Source organism: Chiloscyllium plagiosum, chromosome 36, assembly GCF_004010195.1.
Source record: "Chiloscyllium plagiosum isolate BGI_BamShark_2017 chromosome 36, ASM401019v2, whole genome shotgun sequence".
In the NCBI taxonomy this organism is placed as follows: domain Eukaryota; kingdom Metazoa; phylum Chordata; class Chondrichthyes; order Orectolobiformes; family Hemiscylliidae; genus Chiloscyllium; species Chiloscyllium plagiosum.
In genome coordinates, this window is record NC_057745.1 from 12,231,609 (window position 1) to 12,254,274 (window position 22,666).

At 38.9% G+C, this 22,666-nt stretch overlaps 1 protein-coding gene across 3 annotated transcripts in view; it reads right to left on the bottom strand.

Moving 5' to 3' along the window:
* The window catches only part of parp16 (poly (ADP-ribose) polymerase family, member 16), a 53,035-nt gene that overhangs the window by 25,331 nt on the left and 5,038 nt on the right, over positions 1-22,666 (bottom strand). Inside the window, exons 1-6 of one of the 3 annotated variants that reach the window (XM_043677308.1) lie at positions 21,645-22,085; positions 19,576-19,713; positions 17,648-17,854; positions 16,775-16,946; positions 15,275-15,419; positions 9,137-13,182 (exon numbers count right to left, since the gene is read on the bottom strand). In XM_043677308.1, coding sequence (XP_043533243.1) covers positions 13,038-13,182; positions 15,275-15,419; positions 16,775-16,946; positions 17,648-17,854; positions 19,576-19,713; positions 21,645-21,710 — 873 coding nt within the window. In that variant the 5' untranslated portion in view covers positions 21,711-22,085 and the 3' untranslated portion in view covers positions 9,137-13,037. Of the gene's footprint in view, positions 1-9,136; positions 13,183-15,274; positions 15,420-16,774; positions 16,947-17,647; positions 17,855-19,575; positions 19,714-21,644; positions 22,110-22,666 lie in introns of those variants that run through there. The other 2 variants (XM_043677310.1, XM_043677309.1) reach the window with 2 other exon arrangements.

The following is a 22,666-nucleotide window of genomic DNA, read 5'->3' on the forward strand; positions in this document are numbered from 1 at the left end:
TAAGCATGCAGGTACAGCAGGTAGTGAAGACGGCTAATAGCATGCCGGCCTTCATAACGAGGGATTGAATATAGAAGCAAAGAGGTTCTTTTGCAGCTGTTCAGGGCCCTGGTGAGACCGCACCTGGAGTATTGTGTGCAGTTCTGGTCTCCAAATTTGAGGAAAGACATTCTGGCTATTGAGGGAGTGCAGCGTAGGTTCACAAGGTCAATTCCTGGAATGGCGGGACTACCTTACGCTGATAGACTGGAGCGACTGGGGTTGTATACTGACTGGGAGGAGCTTGCTTCCAATTCTTTAAAATAGTGACAGACTGTTTGTTGCATCATGGGTCCAAACGCTGTAATGAAGAGACAGAACAACAGAAGCAAGTAAATCCTGTCCTCTGGGTCCCACTATCCTGTGAGACATCCTACCTTATGTCAAGGATTGGCCTGTTCACTCACATGAATAAACACATGGAATAAACACATGAGTCTGAGTAGACATCATTCTCAAATACAGGAACAGATCAGTGATTTTGTATTCTGCCAAAAGTAGATACTTTCAGCAGAGAGTTTTGAGAAGATTTGTAGCTCAGGTTGGGATTCTGGATTTAAGTTTGCTCACTGAGCAGGTAGATAGGATAGTGAAGAAGGCATTTGGTATGCTTTCCTTTATTGGTCAGAGCATTGAGTACAGGAGTTGGGAAATCATGTTGCGGCTGTACAGGACATTGGAAAGGCCACTTTTGGAATATTGTGTGCAATGCTGGTCTCCTTCTTATCGGAAAGATGTTGCGAAACTTTAAAAGGTTCAGAAAAGATTTACAAGAATGTTGCCAAGGTTGGAGGATTTGAGCTATATGGAGAGGCTGAACAGGTTGGGGCTGTTTTCCCTGAAGCGTCGGAGGCTGAGAGGTAACCGTATAGAGGTTTACAAAATTATGAGGGGCATGGATAGGATAAATAGACAAAGTCTTTTCCCTGGGGTGGGGGAGTCCAGAGCTAGAGGGCATAGGTTTAGGGTGAGAGGGGAAAGATATGAAGAGAAACCTAAATGGCAACGTTTTCACGCAGAGAGTGGTACGTGTATGGAATGAGCTGCCAGAGGAAGTAGTGGAGGCTGGTACAATTGCTACATTTAAAAGGCATTTGGATGGGTATATGAATAGGAAGGGTTTGGAGGGATATGGACCGGGTGCTGGCAGGTGGGACTAGATTGGGTTGGTTTATCTGGTCGGCATTGTCAGGTTGGACCGAAGGGTCTGTTTTCGTGCTGTACACCTTTCAAGACTCTATGAAAGGGAAATAGAGTTCTCCAGAGTGGAAGAGAAAAGTAATTTGGGTATTTTTACAAAGATCATCTTAATAAGAGGGTGGAAAAATATTGATGAGACGAAAACTAGGTTCAAAACAATGATATAAATCACCAAGTGTAGGGAGTATAAAGGTGGAGAGTTTTCTCTTAGACATAGCTGAGGCAGCAGACTCTCTGTGGAGGTCACTCAGATTATTGAGGCTAAGGTTATAAAAATTGAGGGGATGGTGTGTTTGTGTGTAAACCTTTTAATGAGGACAGATATCAGTCTCTTCCTGTGTTACAGCACAGCCTTTGGCCATCTGAGGAACAGAGCATTTGATAACAAAGACCTCAAACTCAACATCATACCTGTTCTGTGGGCAGAAACAGATAATGTGAAGCAGTCCTCTAAGATCCCTATAGAAATAGAATCAGCCTCTCCAAATTATTGCTAATTCCGTAGCATGACCAGTGCTCCAATATCAGTCTCCTCCTTCAGGCCAACATCCCCAGTATTGGTGCAATAGTTACTGTCAATTAGCTGAAATAAGTGGGCCACAAAAACCGTGTATCTGGCACAAGACTTCAAAAATGAGTTCTGCACTCATTGCACCATCACATCAAGTGGACTCCAGGAGGGCAGAGAAAATGCTTGACTGATGTCCTCAAAGTCTTCCTGAATATCATAACTCTATTAACTCATAGGTTTTGGGCAAAGAATTCCTAATGCCCAAACTGGAGAAGAAGCATCAGTAAACTTGCCACACTATCTGGAGCATCAACAGACCCAAGTGGAGGCCAAGCAGAAACAGTGAAAGGAGTGAGTGAAACCAACCACCTCTTAAAATCCCACCTGCCCCCACCCATGGCAGAGTGTACAGATCCAGCACTGGAATATTCCATCATGTCAGGATGCAAACACCAGAATGGAAGAAACTCATCCTTGTCTCAAGGGAAGAAGAATGAGTAAACCTACAGCCGACAACTCCAGATGCATTCCCAGTGACACTCGTGATGAGTGGTATTTTATCAAATGAAGAAATCCCACACACAAGCTGTGTAGCTGCAGTCTATCAGAGCTACCAAAGCTGTCACATTATAAAAGGAGATCCAATTAAACCTGAATGATTTGCTGGGGATGAAAGACAGATAAATAATTGAAGAGAGTTTTAGATAGCAAACTGCCTTCTGAACAGCGGAAGGTGCAAACATTCCTTTGATATCGAAGTCTTTCAGAGACAGTGATGGACACCCACATGGAAGATACAATTCACTAAAATTTGGTTTGGTGTGATTAAAACGTGCATGTTTCTCACATCCTCATACATTCAAACATCCAATTTAAAAACTCTCTTGATTCAGGCATCTGCTCATTTAAAATCACAAGATTGTTATTCATGACTCTTGATAGTTGAAATAGAGGGTGAATAGGTTTTTATTACAAACTTGGCGAAAGGAAGGACTGTAGATGCAGGAGATTAGAGTCCAGATGAAGGGCTTTTGCCCAAAACTTCTACTCTCCTGCTCCTCGGATGCTGCCTGACCTGATGTGCTTTTCCAGCGCCTCACTCTTGACTTTTATTACAAACTTGTCCAATGGAGGTCAACTAGACTTTTTTTTTTGCCATTCCCACATCATTTCTAAATAGTTCTTTCAATTCAACATGGGCTGGGATGCTGATAGGGGATTTAGAGTTTATTTTCCAAATTTTCCAGTTTGTTTGGACTATATATGTATCAGTGATGCTCTCAAAGAGAGAAAGGCTCCCCCCCAATCATAGTGCACTGCGTGATCTGCAACACCTTGTTTTATTCAGGCTGTTCACAGCAACACCACAGCTGGTGCAGCAATAAAATGCAAAATTTTCTGATAATTAATGAGCCTTTTTAAAAATTGAAACCAAGACACCCTACTACCAGAATTGAGATTTCAACAAGTTATTTTCTATACTTCTCTTAAAAAGCACACTAGATGTGCAAAACTTTGGCCTCCTCTTCCCCATCTCTGATAATAATCAGGGGATGTCTTCAGTCTGGGAGTTTGGGTTTTCACAGGCATAGAAAACATGCCACAGAAGCTTTTGCTTCTCGTTGAATTCCTACAGTGTTGAAGCAGGCCATTTGGCCCATCAAATCCACACTTTTGTGCAATGTATAGCTGGCATTCCTTGTCCATTCTAAATCCTCTGGAAGATAATGAAGGCTGTGTTTTTAACCTGCTGCAGTCCATGTGATGTACATGTATCTACTATTCTGTTGGGATGAAGTTCCAGGTCTTGACCCAACGACAGTGAAGTAAAGGCAATATAGTCCCAAGTCAGAATGACTAATGGCTTGGAGAGGAAGTCACAGGTGGTGGTGCCACTGCTGTCCTTGTTTATCTGGGAAGTTGTTGTCTGCAGGTTTGGAAGGTGTTGCCAAAGGAGCCTTTCCAAGTTGTGGCTAAATGACACAAATTACTACGTCTGGGGAGTAAATGTTTAAGTTTCTCTAAGAGTAGGGATCTATAGGGCCTGTTTGGTCTGGTTTTGTAGCGGAAAATCACTTACCGGTCCAACAAAGAGGCTCCTTATTAAATTAGACGTAATTTATTGCATGTTAGTAACTAGTTACAGGAACTAAGTACATTGATACAATAGGCATTGTTACAGAACATATTGAGGTCACTCCTCATCCTAAGTTGCACTCCTCAGAGATCTGCTCCAAAGTCCATATGACATCATAGTGGGTGGGACATTTAAAACTCAGTATTAACCCTTTCAGCCCCTTACACCCTTACAGTATAGGGTTGGTGAATCAAGAGGTGAGCGCAGAATACTTTCATTTTTATTTCCTGCACAAATGATGAGCTGGCATGATTGGTGTAGTGAAAAGAAACAAGTGTTTATGATTACACCAATCACGTGACAAGCCTTCCATGTATCCTTGGGTTAAGCGATCAAGCTGGGTAGCTATTATTTAATCTTAAATAGTTATTACTGAACACATGAAATTTTAAGTTATATCTTCAGACAAGAACCTGTTTCACACTTGCATGAGAGTAATATTAAGAATGTAATAGCCTATACGGAGCCAATTAAAGTAACTTCAGGCAATGGCTTCTTTGGGAGTAATATTACTATTGTGACCTATTCCTTCCAGCCCTTATCCATTGTATTCCAGCTATGTTAGTCTACACAAGCCATTTACAATGGCCAAATATCACTCCAATAGCCAGTCTTCAGCTGATACCTCTGCTCTAATATATCCAATTTTGTTTGCCTTTCACTACTATTTTCACTGAAAAATGCCTTTTGATATTCTTTGAGTAAAATAAATATCATTCAGGAGGTAGAAAAATGAATGTGATTGTGGAAATTTGAACATTTGACCTGACCATTGTGCATTTACTGTACGGATAAGTATCACTTCACATTTTGGCACATTAGAATGTCAGTGGCATTCTTTAATGTGCCAACTTGGATCAGCCGGGAACAATTCTGGCTTGCATCCCATGCCAGCATCATAACCTAAATTGTAACGGCAGTAGAGGGAGTGCTGCACTTTGAGGAGCACAAGAATAATTTTTTAAGTATCTGTTGTCTATCAAAGAAAAATAAAGGCTTATGTGATGTGTCTAATGAATCAGATCTTTCCCAAATAACGAAGCCAGCAGGGTACATAAAATACTTTTGCATTGCTTCTGATCCTCATTTATTTGAACTGTAAATAAACATGACCATAAATTAACTTCAGGAGTGAGAATAGTGGATTGTGGATATCCTACACATCTTCATGAACAGGTTCAACAGTTCTACCATAGATATTGGTTGGGGCGGTACAGTGGCTTAGTAGTTAGCACTGCTGCCTCACAGCGCCAGGGACCCGGGTTCAATTTCAGCCTCAGGTGACTGCGTGGAGTTTGCACATTTTCCCAGTGTTTGCGTGGGTTTCCTCCAATAATCCAAGGATGTGCAGGTCAGGTGAATTGGCTATGCTAAATCGCCCAAAGTGATAGGAGCATTAGTCAGGGGTAAATATAGGCTGGGGGAATGGGTCTGGGTGGGTTACTCTTCAGAGGGTCGGTGTGGACTTGTTGGGCCGAAGGGCCTGCTTCCATACTGTAGGGAATCTAATTTAATATTGTAGACTAATTTGGCTAACTCGTGCATATTAACCTGTGTTTTCAATCTGAGGTCATGTAATCTTCTTGGCACTAAATCATTTCGGCAATAAAACGGGTCTTAAGAAGGCCTAAGTAATGTTACCTTGCCCTATTTTATTCTTTATCAATATCAATCACAAAGCATCCAAAGTAAACTTTTGTGAAAAAGCTTTTGTCCCATCATTCAGACTGATCTATCTGTAAAAGGTTCATGGTCATACAAAAAATGAAAGTTTTAAATATTTATAAGATGACCTTGATACAGAACTCCAAACTTTGTTCAATAATATTTACCTCAGAGAACCAGAAGACCATCAGCTGGTACTGGGTTAGTTGACAAGCACTTTGCAAGATCCTGAGGTTGTGAAGGCTGCCATATAATGCAAGTCTTATTTTGTTACAATTTAACCACAAATGATAACTTGGTGATAAATGGAGTTTGTAAACATTCCTTTATGTAGACATCATCACGTGGGATGGATTTGTAGGGAGAACAGGTAAAATAAAAACCATAAAGAATCATTTAAGAAAGCGTTGAGTACTGTGAAAGGGCAACTGTTAGATACTTTGAGATGGATCCTTTATCACATTAAAAATATGCAATTAGTGCTCATGTTTAATCATCTCAACAGTTCAGTGGTTTGAATTAGGTAGACTTCATTCACATACAAAGTCTTAGAATACAAAGTAGCAGAGGTAATGAATACAAGAAACAGGTCAGTTTCCATCACAACAAGGATGTTGCCCCTTTTTGTAAGGCAAGATAAATGAAATCAGGTTATAGAGTCATAAAGCTATTCAGCACAGAAACAGACCCTTCAGTCCAACTTGTCCATGCCAACCAGATATCCTACATTAATCTAGTTCCATTTGCCAGTGGCCCATAGAAGAAAGTGAGGACTGAAGATGCTGGCAATCAGAGCCAAAGAGTGTGGTGCTGGAAAAGCACAGCCGGTCAGGCAGCATCGAAGGAACAGGAGAATCGACATTTCGGGTATAATCCCTTCATCAGGAATCCCACTCAGCCCAGATCCCTCTAAAACCTTCCAATTCATATACCCATCCAGATGCCTCTTAAATGTTGCTATTGTACCAGCCTCCACCACTTCCTCTGGCAGCTCATTCCAAACGCAGCACCCTCTGTGTGAAAAATTTGTCCCTTAGGTCTCTTTTAAATCTTTCCCCTCTCACCCTGAACCTGTGCGTCTAGTTTTGGACTCCCCCAGGGAAAAGGCCTTGTCTATTTACCCTATCCACGTCCCTCATGGTATTATAAACTATAAGGTCACCCCTCAGACTCTGAACACTTCAGAGAAAACAGCCCCAACCTGTTCAGCCTCTCTCTGTAGCTCAAACCCAGGCAACATCCTTGCAAATCTTTTTCTGAACCCTTTCAAGTTTCACAACATCTTTCCTATTGCATGGAGACCAGAATTGCACATACTCCCAAAAGTAGTTTCGCCTCCATTATGCCTGCCACCAAGTTCATTTGAATCAGTAAGTCAGTAGGATGGGAAAGAGGAGAGTGATGAACAGAGGAAGCAGGTTAAAAATAGAAAATAAAATCAGTGTGTGGAGAGTTTAGTAGTCAGTCAGAAGTAGGAGGGCAAGGATTGAGAGGCATCCAGTACCACCCATATCTTATCAAACGACCAGACAAACTATTGTTCACGATTGAAAAACAAATTACAAACAGGACCAGTAACAAAAAAGATGACAACAGGTAAGTAGCAATATTGTACCAATCATATTGGCATGAGCAAGCAATAACCAACAACAGTTAGTAACAGTAGTAACAGCTTGAAATCAATGCAAATGTACAAATTATGAGTAGGTGACAGTAAAACTATGAAAGCAACCATGACCACTTTAAGAAATGCAAAATTACGCCAAACACTGTATGTAAAGCAGTCACAGGCAAATATGCATTAAACATAGGCCATGCCAAAATAAAATCAACAATTTTTAAACATGCGCAAAGAAATTTCATATTGTAGTCATATAACAACACTTTTTGTGAATGCTCTAATGCATTTTTCACAAGTAGATGATGTGCAGCAGATAGGAAACATTTTGTAATTAAGTGCCTCTTGTAGCTTAAACTTAAATGATGTCATTTAACAAACAGTGCTGGTTTAATCTCTCAGCAATTCAGCTATTTAGTGAATTAATAGAATTTCTTCATGCAAAAATACTTTGAAGATGTTGAGAAATCATATCAAATGGCATATATATGTACATATATTAAATAGGAGAGTGCATAGTTATATGGTGATTACAGGCACACAACTTACATTGCAATGAAATCTTTTCAGGCTACGAAAGGGGGAGTGTTATTTTTAAAATACTGCAGAGACACACCTTGCTGAACTACACACACAAGTAGGTATCTGAAATAGTTATTATGACAACGTAAATTTGATGCCATGCTGCTACACGATCAGTATTTGCAAAATTAGTGTCAGTGTACACGAGGCAGCATTGTAATCAATTGCATATGCATTTAAATCACAATGTACATTATCCCACAGATGCTTAGAAATTTGATCTTATGGCATTAGTCCATACTGTCATTTCACCTAACAGCAACACCAACTTCAGTTAAGCAATCAGAGGTAGGCAAGGCATCTCCTTGTCAGAATGGACAAGGACAAATCATACAAATTCACGCTTCAGTTAGGTTAGCATTGCCTAAACGTTGTGCAGCAATCAGATGTGGAATAGTCAGTATCTAACAATCTAAGAAAAATGAACACTTAACATGCTATGGAAGCCAAGAAACTTGAGAGCAAGTAAGTCCTCACCTGTTTCAGTTTAAGACTTTTATTCTTCATTGTGGCAGCCATGCACTCAGTTAAACACAAGAAAACACTGGAGAAATTCAGCAGGTCTGGCAGCATCTGAAGAAGATTCATACAGAACTCAAAACTTTAGCTCTTTTTTTTCTCCAGACCTGCCGAGCTTCTCCAGCATTGTGTGTTTGTTTCAGATTTTCAGCATCTGCAATATTTTGATTGTATGCACGTTCGGCGATTCCTCCTCTTCCTTACACTGTAAGCTATATACTCAAGAGTGGTAAACTGCTATTTCCGGAATTCAAAACATTTAGATTTTCTTCAAATGTGATGTGCGATTGCATGAACACAAGTTAAAATGGTAGGAGGTACTTCTAAGTTCAGAGTAATTGAAACTATAACTGGGTCGATGCTTAATGTGCCCTGAACATAGAAACTGCATTTTTACTACAATTGTAAAGAAATGTGAATTCACTTCAGAAAAAAAATGCAACAAACGAAGTCTTTATTGATCATTTCATCTACAACTCTCATCACGATAAAATTACTAACATATTAGTGAAGCATAAAATCACGAGAAAGGCAAACATGAAGAGGCTTATTCCCATGAAAACTAGAGGCAGAATGCAGCTCTTCAAATCATTCATTTTAGTATATAACAGGTTACTTAAGCGAAACAAAAAACAGAAATTGCTGGAAAATCTCAGCAGGTTTGGCAGCATCTATGGAGAGAAATCAAGAGTTAATGTTTGGGTCCAGTTACCCTTCTTCAGGATGCACCAAAAGAGTCACTGGATCTGAAACCTTAACTCTGATTTCTCTACACAACTGCTGCCAGACCTGCTGAGGTTTTCCAGCAATGTTTGTTTTTGTTTCAGATCTCCAGTATCCGCAATTCTTCAGGTTTTTTTTTTTAAAATGTGAAAACTGTACTCAGAGGGCCCAAAGACACAAGTCCTCTATGGTCTCACAACAAGCCATAGGGAAGCAGATGGAACTCCCATCAAAAGTGACCTACAGGACACCGACTATGAGCACCGAGGGGCTGAGATTCTGTGCCATCGGCAAGCATGTGTTAGGTGAGAGGGAAATGTCTAGCTCACCTTCCCATCCACCTCCAGGTTCACCCTAAGAACAAAGGACGATTGGTTGTCAAAATTGCAGCTCAGCCACCGTATGTTAAAGCCAGAGATTGCTAAAGGCTCTCTGGATCTAAATATTCCACTACCCATGCCATAATACAGTTGGCATGAGCAGTCAGATAGGAATGGAATTGTTTTTTTTTTAAAAAAAGGCGTAAAAACTGTGGAAAGGAGGGGTTATTGTCATTGGAGGGTGCCCCATATGCACCAGAGGTGCCCCAAGTCCATCCTCTGAGAAGATAGCAAGTCCTCCTCATTTCCATCCTACCCGCATATCTGTTAAAATTCACCCACTAACACTCTCCCAGGACTGCTATAAAAGGTACAGCTCCAAAATTAACATTGCACGACTGCTGAGTGATTCTGTACATACCAATCAGCATGTGGAAGCTGCTGTCTCACATAGTTGGGGGGGAAAAAAACTTAAGGGGAGGAAAACCATTACTCCACATCCTTGGATTAAGCTGGATCGAGAATTCATTGTCTTCAATAAGCCTGCCAACCTGGGAGTGCCCGCTACAGGGCACTGGCATGACCAGGATCTTTGGAGCTGACAGCTCCAGAATTTAGGCTTCATCTCGCTGAGAGGCCAAAGTCCCATTCGAAGCTCATTTAGCCTGCTTGCCCACAGCAGTACAGAGCAAACTTCTAACTGGCCAGTCAACTGGCTGCCAGCTTTTCCTTGGGCAGGGGATGGAGTTAATTCATGTCAACATAATTTTGTGCCTCTTTATGTCCCCAAATCCATATCCTTGCTTTTGCCCCATATCCCTCAACACTTTGGTGAACCAATCTCTCAAAATTTAAAATTAACAAGTGATGAAATGCCATTTGCAGAAAGTACTTCAAGCTTCTAGCATATTTGGTGTAAAGCGTCTCCTTATTTCACTGTTATAAGGTCTGGCTCTAATTTTTACACTCTGGCCCCTAGCCCTAGTTTACTGAACAGTATAAATAGCATAGACAAAATCAACCATCAGTTCACCCTGACATCTTGAAAGCTTCAAATAAAATCACCTTTTAACCTTCTATCCAAGGAATAATGACCCTAATCTTCCCTCCTAATTTAAGCGAGTCCATGTCTTCTTATGGTAAATCTACACTGTACTCCCTCCAGAACCAATACATACTGATCAAGGCCTAGTGTTGAGAGGTTCACACATTACTCCAGGTGTGTACTTTGCTTGGTGAGAAATGACTTCTCCCAGTGTACCAGAGTCCTCCAGTTTAACAGAATGTCACTCCATTTGCCTTTTGGATAATTTTCAACACCCATTCATGACAATTTAATAATTTATTTATCTGGATCCCCAAGTCTCTTTGGAGTTGCATCATTTCTAACTTTTCCACATTTAGAAAATACCATCTTCTATTTGTTATAGATTCAAAATGGATATTCTCATAATTACCTAATGAAAAACTCATTTTACAATTCACTGAATCTAGCAATATCTCTTGGTAATGTAATGATTCCATCTATAGCTTTTGCAAAGTTGCCTGTGTCTCATCAGCAAATTTATATATAAGGCTTTCTATCCCATCATTCAAGTCTTCAAAAGAAAAATACAGCGAATAGTTTAGACTCCAAAATAGATTCTTGCAGGATACCACAAAGTCATACAGAAAGTGATTCAGTGGTTTACTGATTTAGCAGTGCAAAAATACTGGGAGTATCTTAAAGCACAAGGTTCAATGTAAGCATTCATTACGAAATACTTGATGATTGTCCTATTCGTATTGACTAAGGGAACATTGGGTCAGATTTGAATAATCAACGTCATTGTAATTCTGCACATGGGTGAAAAATGAATTTGTTTTCTTCAAATCATCATACTTCCTGATCTATTTCATTTATATTCTTACACCAATGTAAAAGACATATGAAAACAACACCAAGAAGTTTAAAAGCTCCTGGATATGGCCCCTTGTTAATTAGTGCAGAGACAGGTAGCGTATAGGTTTCCATTATAACTTTTACTAGGGAGTTAGTACAATAGGTTTTAGTAAATAACTAACTGCTGTATTAAATACTCAGAATCTGGAAATATATTCTAGAAAGTGCTCAAAAGCAAAACACCCAGCCCCTCACCAAAATGAACAGTTTTTTTTTACAAAATAGTATAAATGATAAAAGGTATTTAAGTAACAATTTCCCTTTAAATAAACAAGATACAAAATTCGAGCTATCAAAGACATAACATTGAAATTATACCAGATTCAATATCTAACTGGTAACCAAATATCAAGAAACAGTAAGAAAGTGATCTATGCTGAGGTAAACTGCAACCAGAACAAAGCAAATAGGCCTGTTTTGATTTGATTTTCGGTGTATTCAATGTTATTAGATGAAGCAGTACTGGAACATAACAATGGAGGGAATCAGTTTGCTAAACATCTCATTTCCTAATTCAAATTTATTGATGCTATATGTTAGTGTCAACAAAATCTAAAATTACACTTTAGAAAATTTACAGACTGGAAATGCTCATTAACCCTGGTATTCCTCCCATAGTACACAAAGAGTATCTCATTAAATTGTGTGATAACTATAATAGAAATAGATAAATAATCCCCACATGTTGGGTTACAGGAGTGGGTGTTAATGCAAAAGCCATTAAAGCTGCAGGTAACATTGACCGAAATAACTTTAGCAACTCAAAGAAGATAAACTTACTTTACAGCCTAAAAGCTGCCCTTTATATCTGATCTGTTAGACCTTTGGGTTTATACTTAAAAGCAAGAAAGTTTTGACTGCAATTCATGCAGGATACATTGTATATTTTGAAAGCTGGTGGGCAAGTTACAATTTTACAACGTACTAACATCAAACTCCGTATGACATTTCATTCCAAGGATTATAAAATGTATAATACAGTACAAAAATTATTCACTGTGCATTTTTTACTGTTCATAGCCCTTGTTTACTCCCCAAGGATTTCACTGTGGAATTTTTGGAAAAGAATGTGGGGAGAACAAACGACGAGCTGGTTACTGGGACACTGCAGCTCTTTTGATGCCAAATATACTATATATAAAACTATTACTGGACAGAATGTATAAAATAGCTTTCTTAGGATATGAGGAAAACCATCTGCTAATGAGACTTGTATCACAGTGGAACAAATAAAGCTTTCCTAATGTCCTTATCTTGTAGTTGGATCACTTCAGGGCCACAATGATGTCTTCTCGCCAACAGCTACCAAGGTCAGAATTTTAAAATGGACAGTATAATTCCAAATGCAGTGGTTCAAATCGCCTCCAATGTATAGGAGGTGTATTGTCAATAAGATGCACTGGAGATTTCATTTCCATCTTAAGCACTGACTATTTGGGGGGGCCAATGCAAAAGGCATGTGATTAAGCAAAGGGGTGAAAAATCACAGCCTCATGCAAAATTGGAAACAAAACAGCTACATTTCCTAACACAATCAGTCATTACCCATGGGCAAGACAAAGTATAGACTATTCAGAACTAAATATAACCATAACACAGTACAGGAATTCCAAAGTCTAAACAACATTCTTGGCACAGCAAATTGTCTATAGTTTTTTTGTAAATTAAATTTTTCTTGGTCCAGACTTGTGTCTTTCTGCAACAGCGGTGTCTAAGGCTTCAGGTAAATAGTGTAGTGCATATCCATGGTTTGGGCAGTAAACAACATTGCAGCAACAAACTCATCGCTTTGATTCAAGAAATCGATTCCAGTAATACTGGAAAGTTGGTGAGTTACAGGCACCAATAGCTATCAGCAGCAACAAATACAGCATCATCATTACTATAAAACTATGCCGAGAGATCCAGGATGGTTGCTTTGTGGGTCTGCAACATTAAAACACAACATAGTTATTACTATAGTTATATACTATACTTTGCAATGAAAATGTCTTTCTAACTTATCCTTTGTTTAAAAAAAATTCAATTTTGAAAATACTTCAGAATGTGACAATAAGTAATTAAAAAGTATGAAATCTTTTATTAGTGTGAAATAAACTGAAATTAGCTATATATAGAATCAGCTGAACATTTTAAAAACAACAATCACACTCATTGAGAAATCATTTATATTATATGGAGAAAGGTCAGAAACTGGGAAATAAAAGACAATGAATTTCAATGTCTAAAAGAATGAGAAACATTTCTAATCTTCAGCTGAAGATCATTTCTTTCAACAACAACCTACATATACAAGCTGAATCTTAATAGCAGTGGTTTGCATAGGCAGGGGTGTAAGATTCAAATGGGAAACCCAGCAGTACATCACCTGCTGGTGGGGGGTGAAAGTGATTGCCCACACTTGTGCCACTACTGACCCTGGCAGGGGTTGGAGTTAGTGAGCAGCTTCAAGGGCCAAAAAAGAAACATTTATCTTCTCTTGATGTCATTCTTGCTTTCCGTTGGCTGTCAGATTTTCAAAGGACTAAGTCAGAGGCTGATAGCCTGATTGATGTTGTGAGAAAGGCCAATCTGCCATCCAACAATAGACTGTCTGGCCACCTCTTGTCCTGAGACTATTAGCAGCAGATGTGAATTAATTGGATACAGATTAGGATTGGGTTGAAATTGTTAAAGCATGAACATCTAATCCTACTCCAATCAGTCTTTTTTGGGGTGTTAGTATTAGCCACTCTTGTAATGATGAATTTGCTAATGTAGTGCACCAAAAATCATACAGTATAATTCATACCATCTACTGTACCCACTCCTTGTTGCCCAGTGTTCATTACCACACAACCTCCACATTTCGCCTCCTTAATTATCAAAGCATCAATGAAACTCCCACTTTGATATACCAAGCTTCGGTGTTCCTGCAATTTGTAAAGGATTGCCTCCTGACTGACCAAAATCTCGTCAGTTATGTACTTACAACATAGATGCAGTCATTGGTTGTGTACCCAATCTCTGATTTAAGTATTTTATAAAAGCATCAATAAATAAATGATTAAACTTCTCAAACTCAGAAAATACAGCAATTAAGACAACTGTTTCACATTATTGAGAAAGCCAAAAGTGACAAATAATGCAACAAAATGGAATGTCTTCCATATATTGAATTGGGCACTTTACACCATGTGATGTATTTATCTTCACATCCTTAACATCAGCACCATGTGCAGACATTTGCAAACATACTTCACCAAACTTGCTCATATGTATTGTATATGACACAAGTACCGTATATGACACAAGTGTCTGATATCTCAATCCATAAACCAACAATTGTATGAGCACCAACATTTTAACTCCAATAGTGCTAGTTAAGATCTAACTAAACATTTCAAGATTTGCCCGACAGAAGTGAAGCCTAAAATGAAGTAATCCCAAAACCCAAACTGGTCATTGCCCGCTGCCATTCAGAAAAGAAAGCTTGTTGAATTCAAGACATTCAAACAATCCCAACAGTGTGAAAGCAGGCCATTCGGCCCATCAAGACCACACCAAATGTCTGAACAGCATCCGATTGACACCCACTCTGCTACCTCCTCCCTGTCAGTCTGCATTTCCTGTGGCTAATCCAACTAGCCTGCACATTTTTGCATGGCCAATCCATCTACAGAGGAACCTCGATTATCCAGCAAGATCACAAGGTCATGATGCTCAGCTAAACTATGTTATTCAGCATTTGATTATCAGAAATTCAATTAACCGAACAAAATACTATCCGCCTGTGTTCTTCAGATAGTCGAGGTTCCTCTGTAAACTGCGCATCTTTGGATTGTGGGAAGAAACCGGAACACCTGGTTGGAAACCCACATTGACGTTGGAAGAATGTGCAGACTCCATAGAGATGGTTGCCTGAGGCTGAAATCGAACGGGGTCCCTGGAGCTAAGAAGCAGCAGTGCTAACTACTGAGCCGTGCCACCAACCAGAGGGAGAGCTTTGTGAAGATTCAGTAAAGAAGCTCAATTTTACCTTCTTCGGTGTAGTTTCTCAGAATAAATGAGCAGGTATTTTACTCTCAGGAGCTGGTTGTTTGTGACCACAAAGTACTTTTGTGGAACATCGCCACCTTCACTGTTCCGGACCCTTGCTCTTCGGCGATCTATGCCACCAGCATCTGAAATCAAGGAAACAACATTCACTTAACAAGCATAACAGAGATCCAAAAGTAGATTATTTAAGGAGTAAATCCAAGAGAATAATAGGATTTGAACATGTAAATGTCACACATCACCAAGCCCAGGAATTGCCAGACACTTTGGCATAAAACTTGCGGCTGATATTATTTCTATAGGTGCAGCTGTAATAATGGACCAGATGCTGAAGATTACAATAAAATTTAAATGGTCAGGAACACCCAAGGGAAAAAGATTGATTTGTTTCAAACCCTACATGTCAAGAGCAATCATTCAGTCCCTCAAGCCTTTTTCATCACTGAATTAAATCACAGTTGATCTGCAGCTCCGTTCCACATAACTAACATTGTTCCATACACTTACAAAAAAACATAAGTAGCAGGAGTAGGCCATTCAGCCCCTCTTGCCTGCACTCCCATTCTATAAGATCATGGATGAATTGTCTCAGATCTCAACTCCTCTGTCATGTTCAGCACAGTCCTCAACTGTATTTCAAAAATCTATCCAGCAAAATCCATCTAGCTCCTCTTTAAATACTTTCAGTTACCTAGCATCCACAACTCTCTGGAGTAGGAAAGTTTAGACATTCACTACCCTCTACAAGATGAAGTACTGAACACTCTGTGGGGTCAAGGTAGGTTAACACTGATAGGTTGTAGGACAGTGTTTAAATAATATCAGGGACAAGGGCTACTATCTGGCTGTGGGGGCACAGGCCAGTAGTTGGACTGAACATTATCAGATTGAAGGGTGAGGATAATATTAAACAGTGTAAGGGTTGATGCATTTAAAAGCAGGGAAAAAACTTGGAGACATATCTTCAGTTCACGAACAGGGGACATGGTTTTGTTGGAGATACACTTGGCACTCCGTTCACACTGGAATCCTTATCAAACCAGGACCAAAAGCTGCAAAGTTTCCAGCATAAAATAGCACGAGTAGTTTAAATCTCAATCAGAGGTGGGTAATCCTTGTTTATCACTGATTATCTAGGCCTATGAAATTAATGTTTCTGGAATCAATAGACCTGATTTGAACAGGTCTGTAAAGGAACTACAAATCCAAAGTAGTATTTCTCAACATCGTCCAGCTCTAATCTGAGCTCTAATGTATGATCCTTTGCTGAGGATTCCTCAACTGGAGGAAATACTTTCAAATATTTGATTTTCTTTTAATAATCTTTAAATACTTTACTTAGTTTCCTGCTTAATCTCCTGCACTCAATTACTAACAGCTGGACGAAAGCAAGCAAAAACAGGTATTTCTGCACAAGAATAATAGTCATGACTCAAACCATTTACAAAATATTTGTGCCATGATTCAAAACAAATGATACCTTTTCCTTTAACTTGGCATTTAACATCAGGATGGTCAATGATCTCACAAACTGCAACACAGCTAAGGACAGGTCCCAGAATACTTTGGTGCCAGCCATTACCATGGGGACTGTACAGAAGAGCCAAGCTCAGATCACTGGTAAGGTAAGTTCCTTCCCCAAACAAAGAGGTCTATGAAGAAAAGAAGGACACAAATAAACGTAGAGTGAGCGAACAAAGTCAAACCAATACTTATATATCCTTTGCAATTCTCTTGAATAGGTAATCAGTGTCAACAGTATGTCTCCACATGGATTCAGAGTATTATTCAAAAGGAAGATAAACACCAATATTTAGACTGGTTGAACCAAACAACCTGTTTCATTGGTGTAATTAAATGCTACTTTGGTGGTGTACTCTTATGATTTTTTTTGTCTATTTTAAGGTCCAAGGTAAGCACAAAGATTAAAGGTTAGATGTACCACAAAGATGTGAGAGCGTTGCCCTGGTGTGAGAACAATTAAAAGAGAAAGCAAGATGACATCAAGCCAGACAGGAATGTGTGAGGGAGAGCACGCGAAAGAGATTGCATGAGGGAAAAAGTGCACATTGCCAGTAAGAAGTACTCAGTGACTGTGTTGCATGGATCACTCCAGGACAGAGCAGAGGAAAACTAGAGGGAACGACAGGTATCAATGAGTAACTAAACAAATGCATTAATCTATAGTAATCCTGATGCTGCTATTTACACTCCTTTTGTGATAAAATGAGAATTAAGGTTTGAATAAATTATTTTTAAGAACTAGTGGAGCTGATTAATGATGGAATGATCCTTCATGCAAAGTAATCCTTGCAAGCATGTTAGTCCATGCATGAAAACATTGATTCCTCACCTTGTTTAAATGACACTGTAAACCACAATGAATTATAGAGTAAAAATTCTCGAGTCGGCTCCCATGAAATGCATAGATGAGATCTCGATCTCCTTTGGTTTCCTCAAACTTGGCATTCATCTGATCACAATAGACAATCTCAAACAAGAAGTCTGGGGTAGCAGCAGAGGGAGTTGTGAACCCAGTGAGTTCCTGGATTTCTTCATACTAGAACATAAACAAGAAATTCCGTTGCAAAAAAAAATCTAATCGAGCGAAGGTTTTTTTTGATGGCGATGATGTGGGGGAGTAGTGTGAGACTCCTTCCTATTCTCTCCTCATAGTCCACAACCATAAGCAGGGTGTTCTCATTAACAGATCTTTATACAACCACTAACACTACGGTGCAGAAAGATGAACCTTCTGAGCAATCAATCCTCTGATTCCGACTAAGATTTCGCGAAGTAGCAGCCGCTCCTTACTCTCCACTCGACTGGCAAATATGTTAAACTTGCCAACCTACCATGGGGAAAATCATTGCTACATTTACTGCTTTGAAGGTAAGAGATGGAATCACATGTAAAATTTCAAATGCAAGTTGCAAACCATCCAGACATGAAAACCAAAACACAAACTTCATCCTGTGAAGCAAAACACATTACTTTTCTACACAAATCATTATGGCTAAAATGGATAATGTACAAACTCTACTTTGAACTCTAACAGAAAATCCTTTGCAGGAACCCAACACCCATCCCCATGAACCCAGACGTCTGTCAAATCCCACGCTCCACAAAAGGTTAAAAAGTAGTACTCAAACAAGACCACGACATATATAGCAAAGGGCCCAAAGTTTGCTGCCTTAATACATCAATCTATTCACCTGTAAGTACTAGCAAAGCTGTCCTGAGATTTTACAAAATGGCAGTGAGTAATCTTTGACGTAGAAGAGTCTTGTTCCCCAATTTCAGTGCTATTTCTAGCTCACTTATTCTGTTAAGTAAATAGGACACACACACAGGGCAACCCACAGCTGCAGCAATCAATAAGATCAACAGTCCAGTTCATTAATAAAAGCTCTTTTGACAAAGCAAATTGCCAGCAGTGACATCCAAAGTTTAGTTAAAAAGTAACAGAGAATTAAAACACTGAAAAGGGAGGAATGAAAGGTTCAATGCTTTTTTTAAAATTCAAAACTGAATCCAAGTGTTATTCTGCAAAATGTCTGGCTACATCCAAATGCAGGATGGCTACACACATCTCTGTACAATTGTAAACTCCCATACTTATACCCAGAAACAGCAGAACATGCACGTCACTGTGCACAGTAACTGGTATACCTGCAGTTCTTATGATACATTTGCAAAACTGCTGTATCAGTGACATTTTGCTTCCCAACCTTTCTCCTACAAACACTGCCACGACCTGTATGTTTAGGAGATAGGGTGCACAGCAAAAGCAAGAGACTGTTAGAGGATAGCGTGGTAATGATAACTCATTCAGAGCTCCATGGTGGCCTCAAGCTCATGACCCCAAAATTGTGGCTTGTACACTTTAAAAGTTTGAGGAAAAGACATTACAGGCTGGTAAGATTACCTTGCGATTTCTGATCCAATAAATGCTGTTATCCAACATATCCTCTCATTCATAGAATATGACCACTGTTGTCAAGAGTTTAATGCCAATCCCTAACTGTCCTTAACAGGGTAGACATCTTACTAAACCGCTGCCACTTGTGTGGTGATGATACTCTACTATGCTGCGAGCTAATTCTAACACAGAAACAAAGGGATGGTAACATATTTCCAAGTCTAGATGGTGTGCAACTTGGAGACAAACAGCTGAATTTATACTCATGGGTACAGACAGTCAGGACTGTAGAAATTTCAATACCAGCTAAACAACATTTCAAAGTTTTTAATAAATCAATCATTCAGATAGGTTCTTACCCCCTTTTTCCCCAAACTTTTGATGGTTAGGTTTTTTGATAAACAGGCCCAGCTGAGAAGTTCTAAGGTTCTTTTTTGTGGGTTTATTCCAGACTGTAGCAACTGTTTTAGATTTGGCAGATTCTGAGCATCAGCAAGCTGCGAAGAGAGAGACACACTGTCAGTTCAAAAACATATCATGTCAAATGTTCAGCACAGAGCTTTAACAGTCAGCAGTACCATTAAAAGATCAGTACACAGTTTCCTCTTTGGATGCGATCAAGATCTCTAGTGTAACATGCACTCAAAATTGCATCAGCTTGAAAAGCGGTATTCCATTCCACCCACATCCCCAAACCATTTGCATGTATGCAAAAGCAAAATCTGCCCCAAAACAGTATACTGTCAGGCAATTTTTTTTTCTAAAAGTCACTGTTAAAATATTTAAGAATGATAACTAGGTTCAGACTGATTAACACAGATGAAATTGTTTTGAAAAGTGTTATTTTTGGGAAAAATCTACATCAATCTACCAACTCAGAGTTACTGATCTTCAATTATTGAAAATTAGTTTTAAACCATTGACTATTGAATACTGATATAATTAGCAAGATTCCTATTAAGTTTTTAGTACTTTAGTAATTTAAAAGTATTTTAATTCTGTCCTCATGCTCAAAACAAAACCAGCGGCACTTTTAGCATCCATTTGAAAGCTTGCAAACAAGTGGAATTGAAAGACACCCATAAATGGTGATTATTTACATTGGTTTAAAGTTGGCCTGCAATCAATGCTTTTTCAACTTCTGCAGAAGATTCCAAAACTCAACTCTGCTAACTGTAATATGCATTTAACATTCCACAATGCTTTCTAGTGAAATGCACCACAATTAAAATAAACAGCATAATTCAGCAAAAAACTCCAAATCCAATGACATATAATAGCAAAGAATTGACTATCATTAACTGTTGGGCTCCTTGCTCCAAATCTTCACATGTCATCTGCTGCGGATCAGGAGTAGCACAAGATCACCTGGCAGAAGGCTGCAAACTTAAGGTTTATTACAGAGACTAACACAAAATCTAGACTGACAATGCAGTACTGGGGGAGTACTAAATTTCTGCATGTTCTGAACGATACAGAGAGGGTTTTCCCCCTTGTTTTAGAAACAATACAAAAATCTGAAGCATGATTTACCTGCACATCTCCAACTATATCTCAGAGTATAGTAAGAATTTTACATGACCATAGTCTTCTGACACAATTTCCAGTATCTACTCAAGTTCAATTCAATGTAATCATTGCAAAGTAGAAGAACACCATCTTCGGACTCTGAGCTGGTGCAGGAATGGCCTTAAGGAAAAGAAACATACCATCTTTGCCAATAACACCTCCAGATGCACATGGTCTTTGAAAAAGCCTCAAGGCATTCAGTTGTATCAAAACCACCTCAAATTGCGGTTCTACATGGCTCATGACTACCTTCTCCAAGGGGGTTACAGGTAATAATTGCTGATCTTGAGCATGATAGCTACATCCCCATGAATGAGTAAAAAGAAAATCCACTCAATTAGACAAAAAGCTGTTGTCATCTAACTTGTTCTTGAATGCATTTAAAGTAATAAAGTATACCTCTACTATCCAACTTTGCAGCCATTCCTAATGTTCATCACTCTTTGTACGAACTTCTCCTTTCAACAGTGCTTGCTTTGTCTTTTTCCCTAAGCCAATCCTGTATGGATTTTTAAAAAATAAAACACACTGTTGCTACAGCTTGATCATTCCTCTAATGGTTACCAAGTGGAAACTAATACTGTTTAAAAATTTTAAAAGACTGTAGTGTTCACTCAGCCATATTCAAAAGGTCAGGAAATATGACAAAGCATTTCACATCACAGTAAAACAAGATGGTTCACAGGATCAGTGTTAGAGACTGATCAGTTCTCGTCATGGCACTTGCTTTGCCAATTGCAAAGTTGACACAGAATTTCTCAATGTCTTCAACATCAGTCACCTTTTATGGGGGACCTTATCAAACACATTTTGGAAATCTAAATACATCACTTCATATTCACTGTCCTACATAACTCACCCTAAAGTAAAAACTTATTGAATCCTCTTCCATTTCCCCAAATGAAGCGCATTGCCTGTAAAACATGTCTTACATTTCCCCTATAGGCACAGCACCTCTTGCATAACTAACTTCAGTTTCTGAATGCACAGTGTTCCTCTCCACCATGCCTTATATTTAACACAGCGATAACATCTGCTTATATACTGAACTTTACCCTCCAAATGTCCCATCTTTCTATATGAAATACTTTATATTTATCAGCAGTTTAGTGCTTTCCTGGGAAACACACCGAATATCTGCCCTCTGACTGCAACATAGCTCTGTGTAATCTGGAGATACTCTTCTCTATGGTAAAACTTCAGACAGTTCCTCAGAAACCAATTATGACTTATCAAGTTATTTGACCAACATTACAAAAGCAAGTCTGAAGTCATACCGGACTGGAAATGTTAACTCTTTCTCTCTCCAGAGATGTTGCCAGACCTGATGAGTTTCTCTATCATTGTGTTTATTACAGGAAATGTTACATTTCACTTCAATTCTGCTACAATTACTGAAGAATCTACATATGACATGACATTTTCCACTTTAAAACAAAAACAAAATACAGCACTACATACGATATGACATTTTCCACTTTTAAAAAAAAGCAACAAAATACAGCACTGAAAATGGTATAACTCTAAACTTAGGAACAATCTACTTACTACTTGTCACTCCTATGAGATAAAACTGCAGCATGCCTTGCTTGGCAAGTGAAAGTTCAATTTCTGACTTACAGTATTATTTTAAAATGATACTGAGCCCCATTCCTTTCAGAAGTATAACACACTATTCTAAACACATCTTGAGATGTGATGTCAGTGAACAGAAAGTAATTTGTTTTGCCATGGTCTTTGATTACAGGTAATGTGTCAAACAACTAAAAATTACAATATGTCCACTGAAAGGTACTAATGAGGCTGTGCAGTAACAGAAGCTGGGAATGATCCAATCTCATCACTGGGATGCCTAATCTACTGAGGAGCCTTTTCCATCCA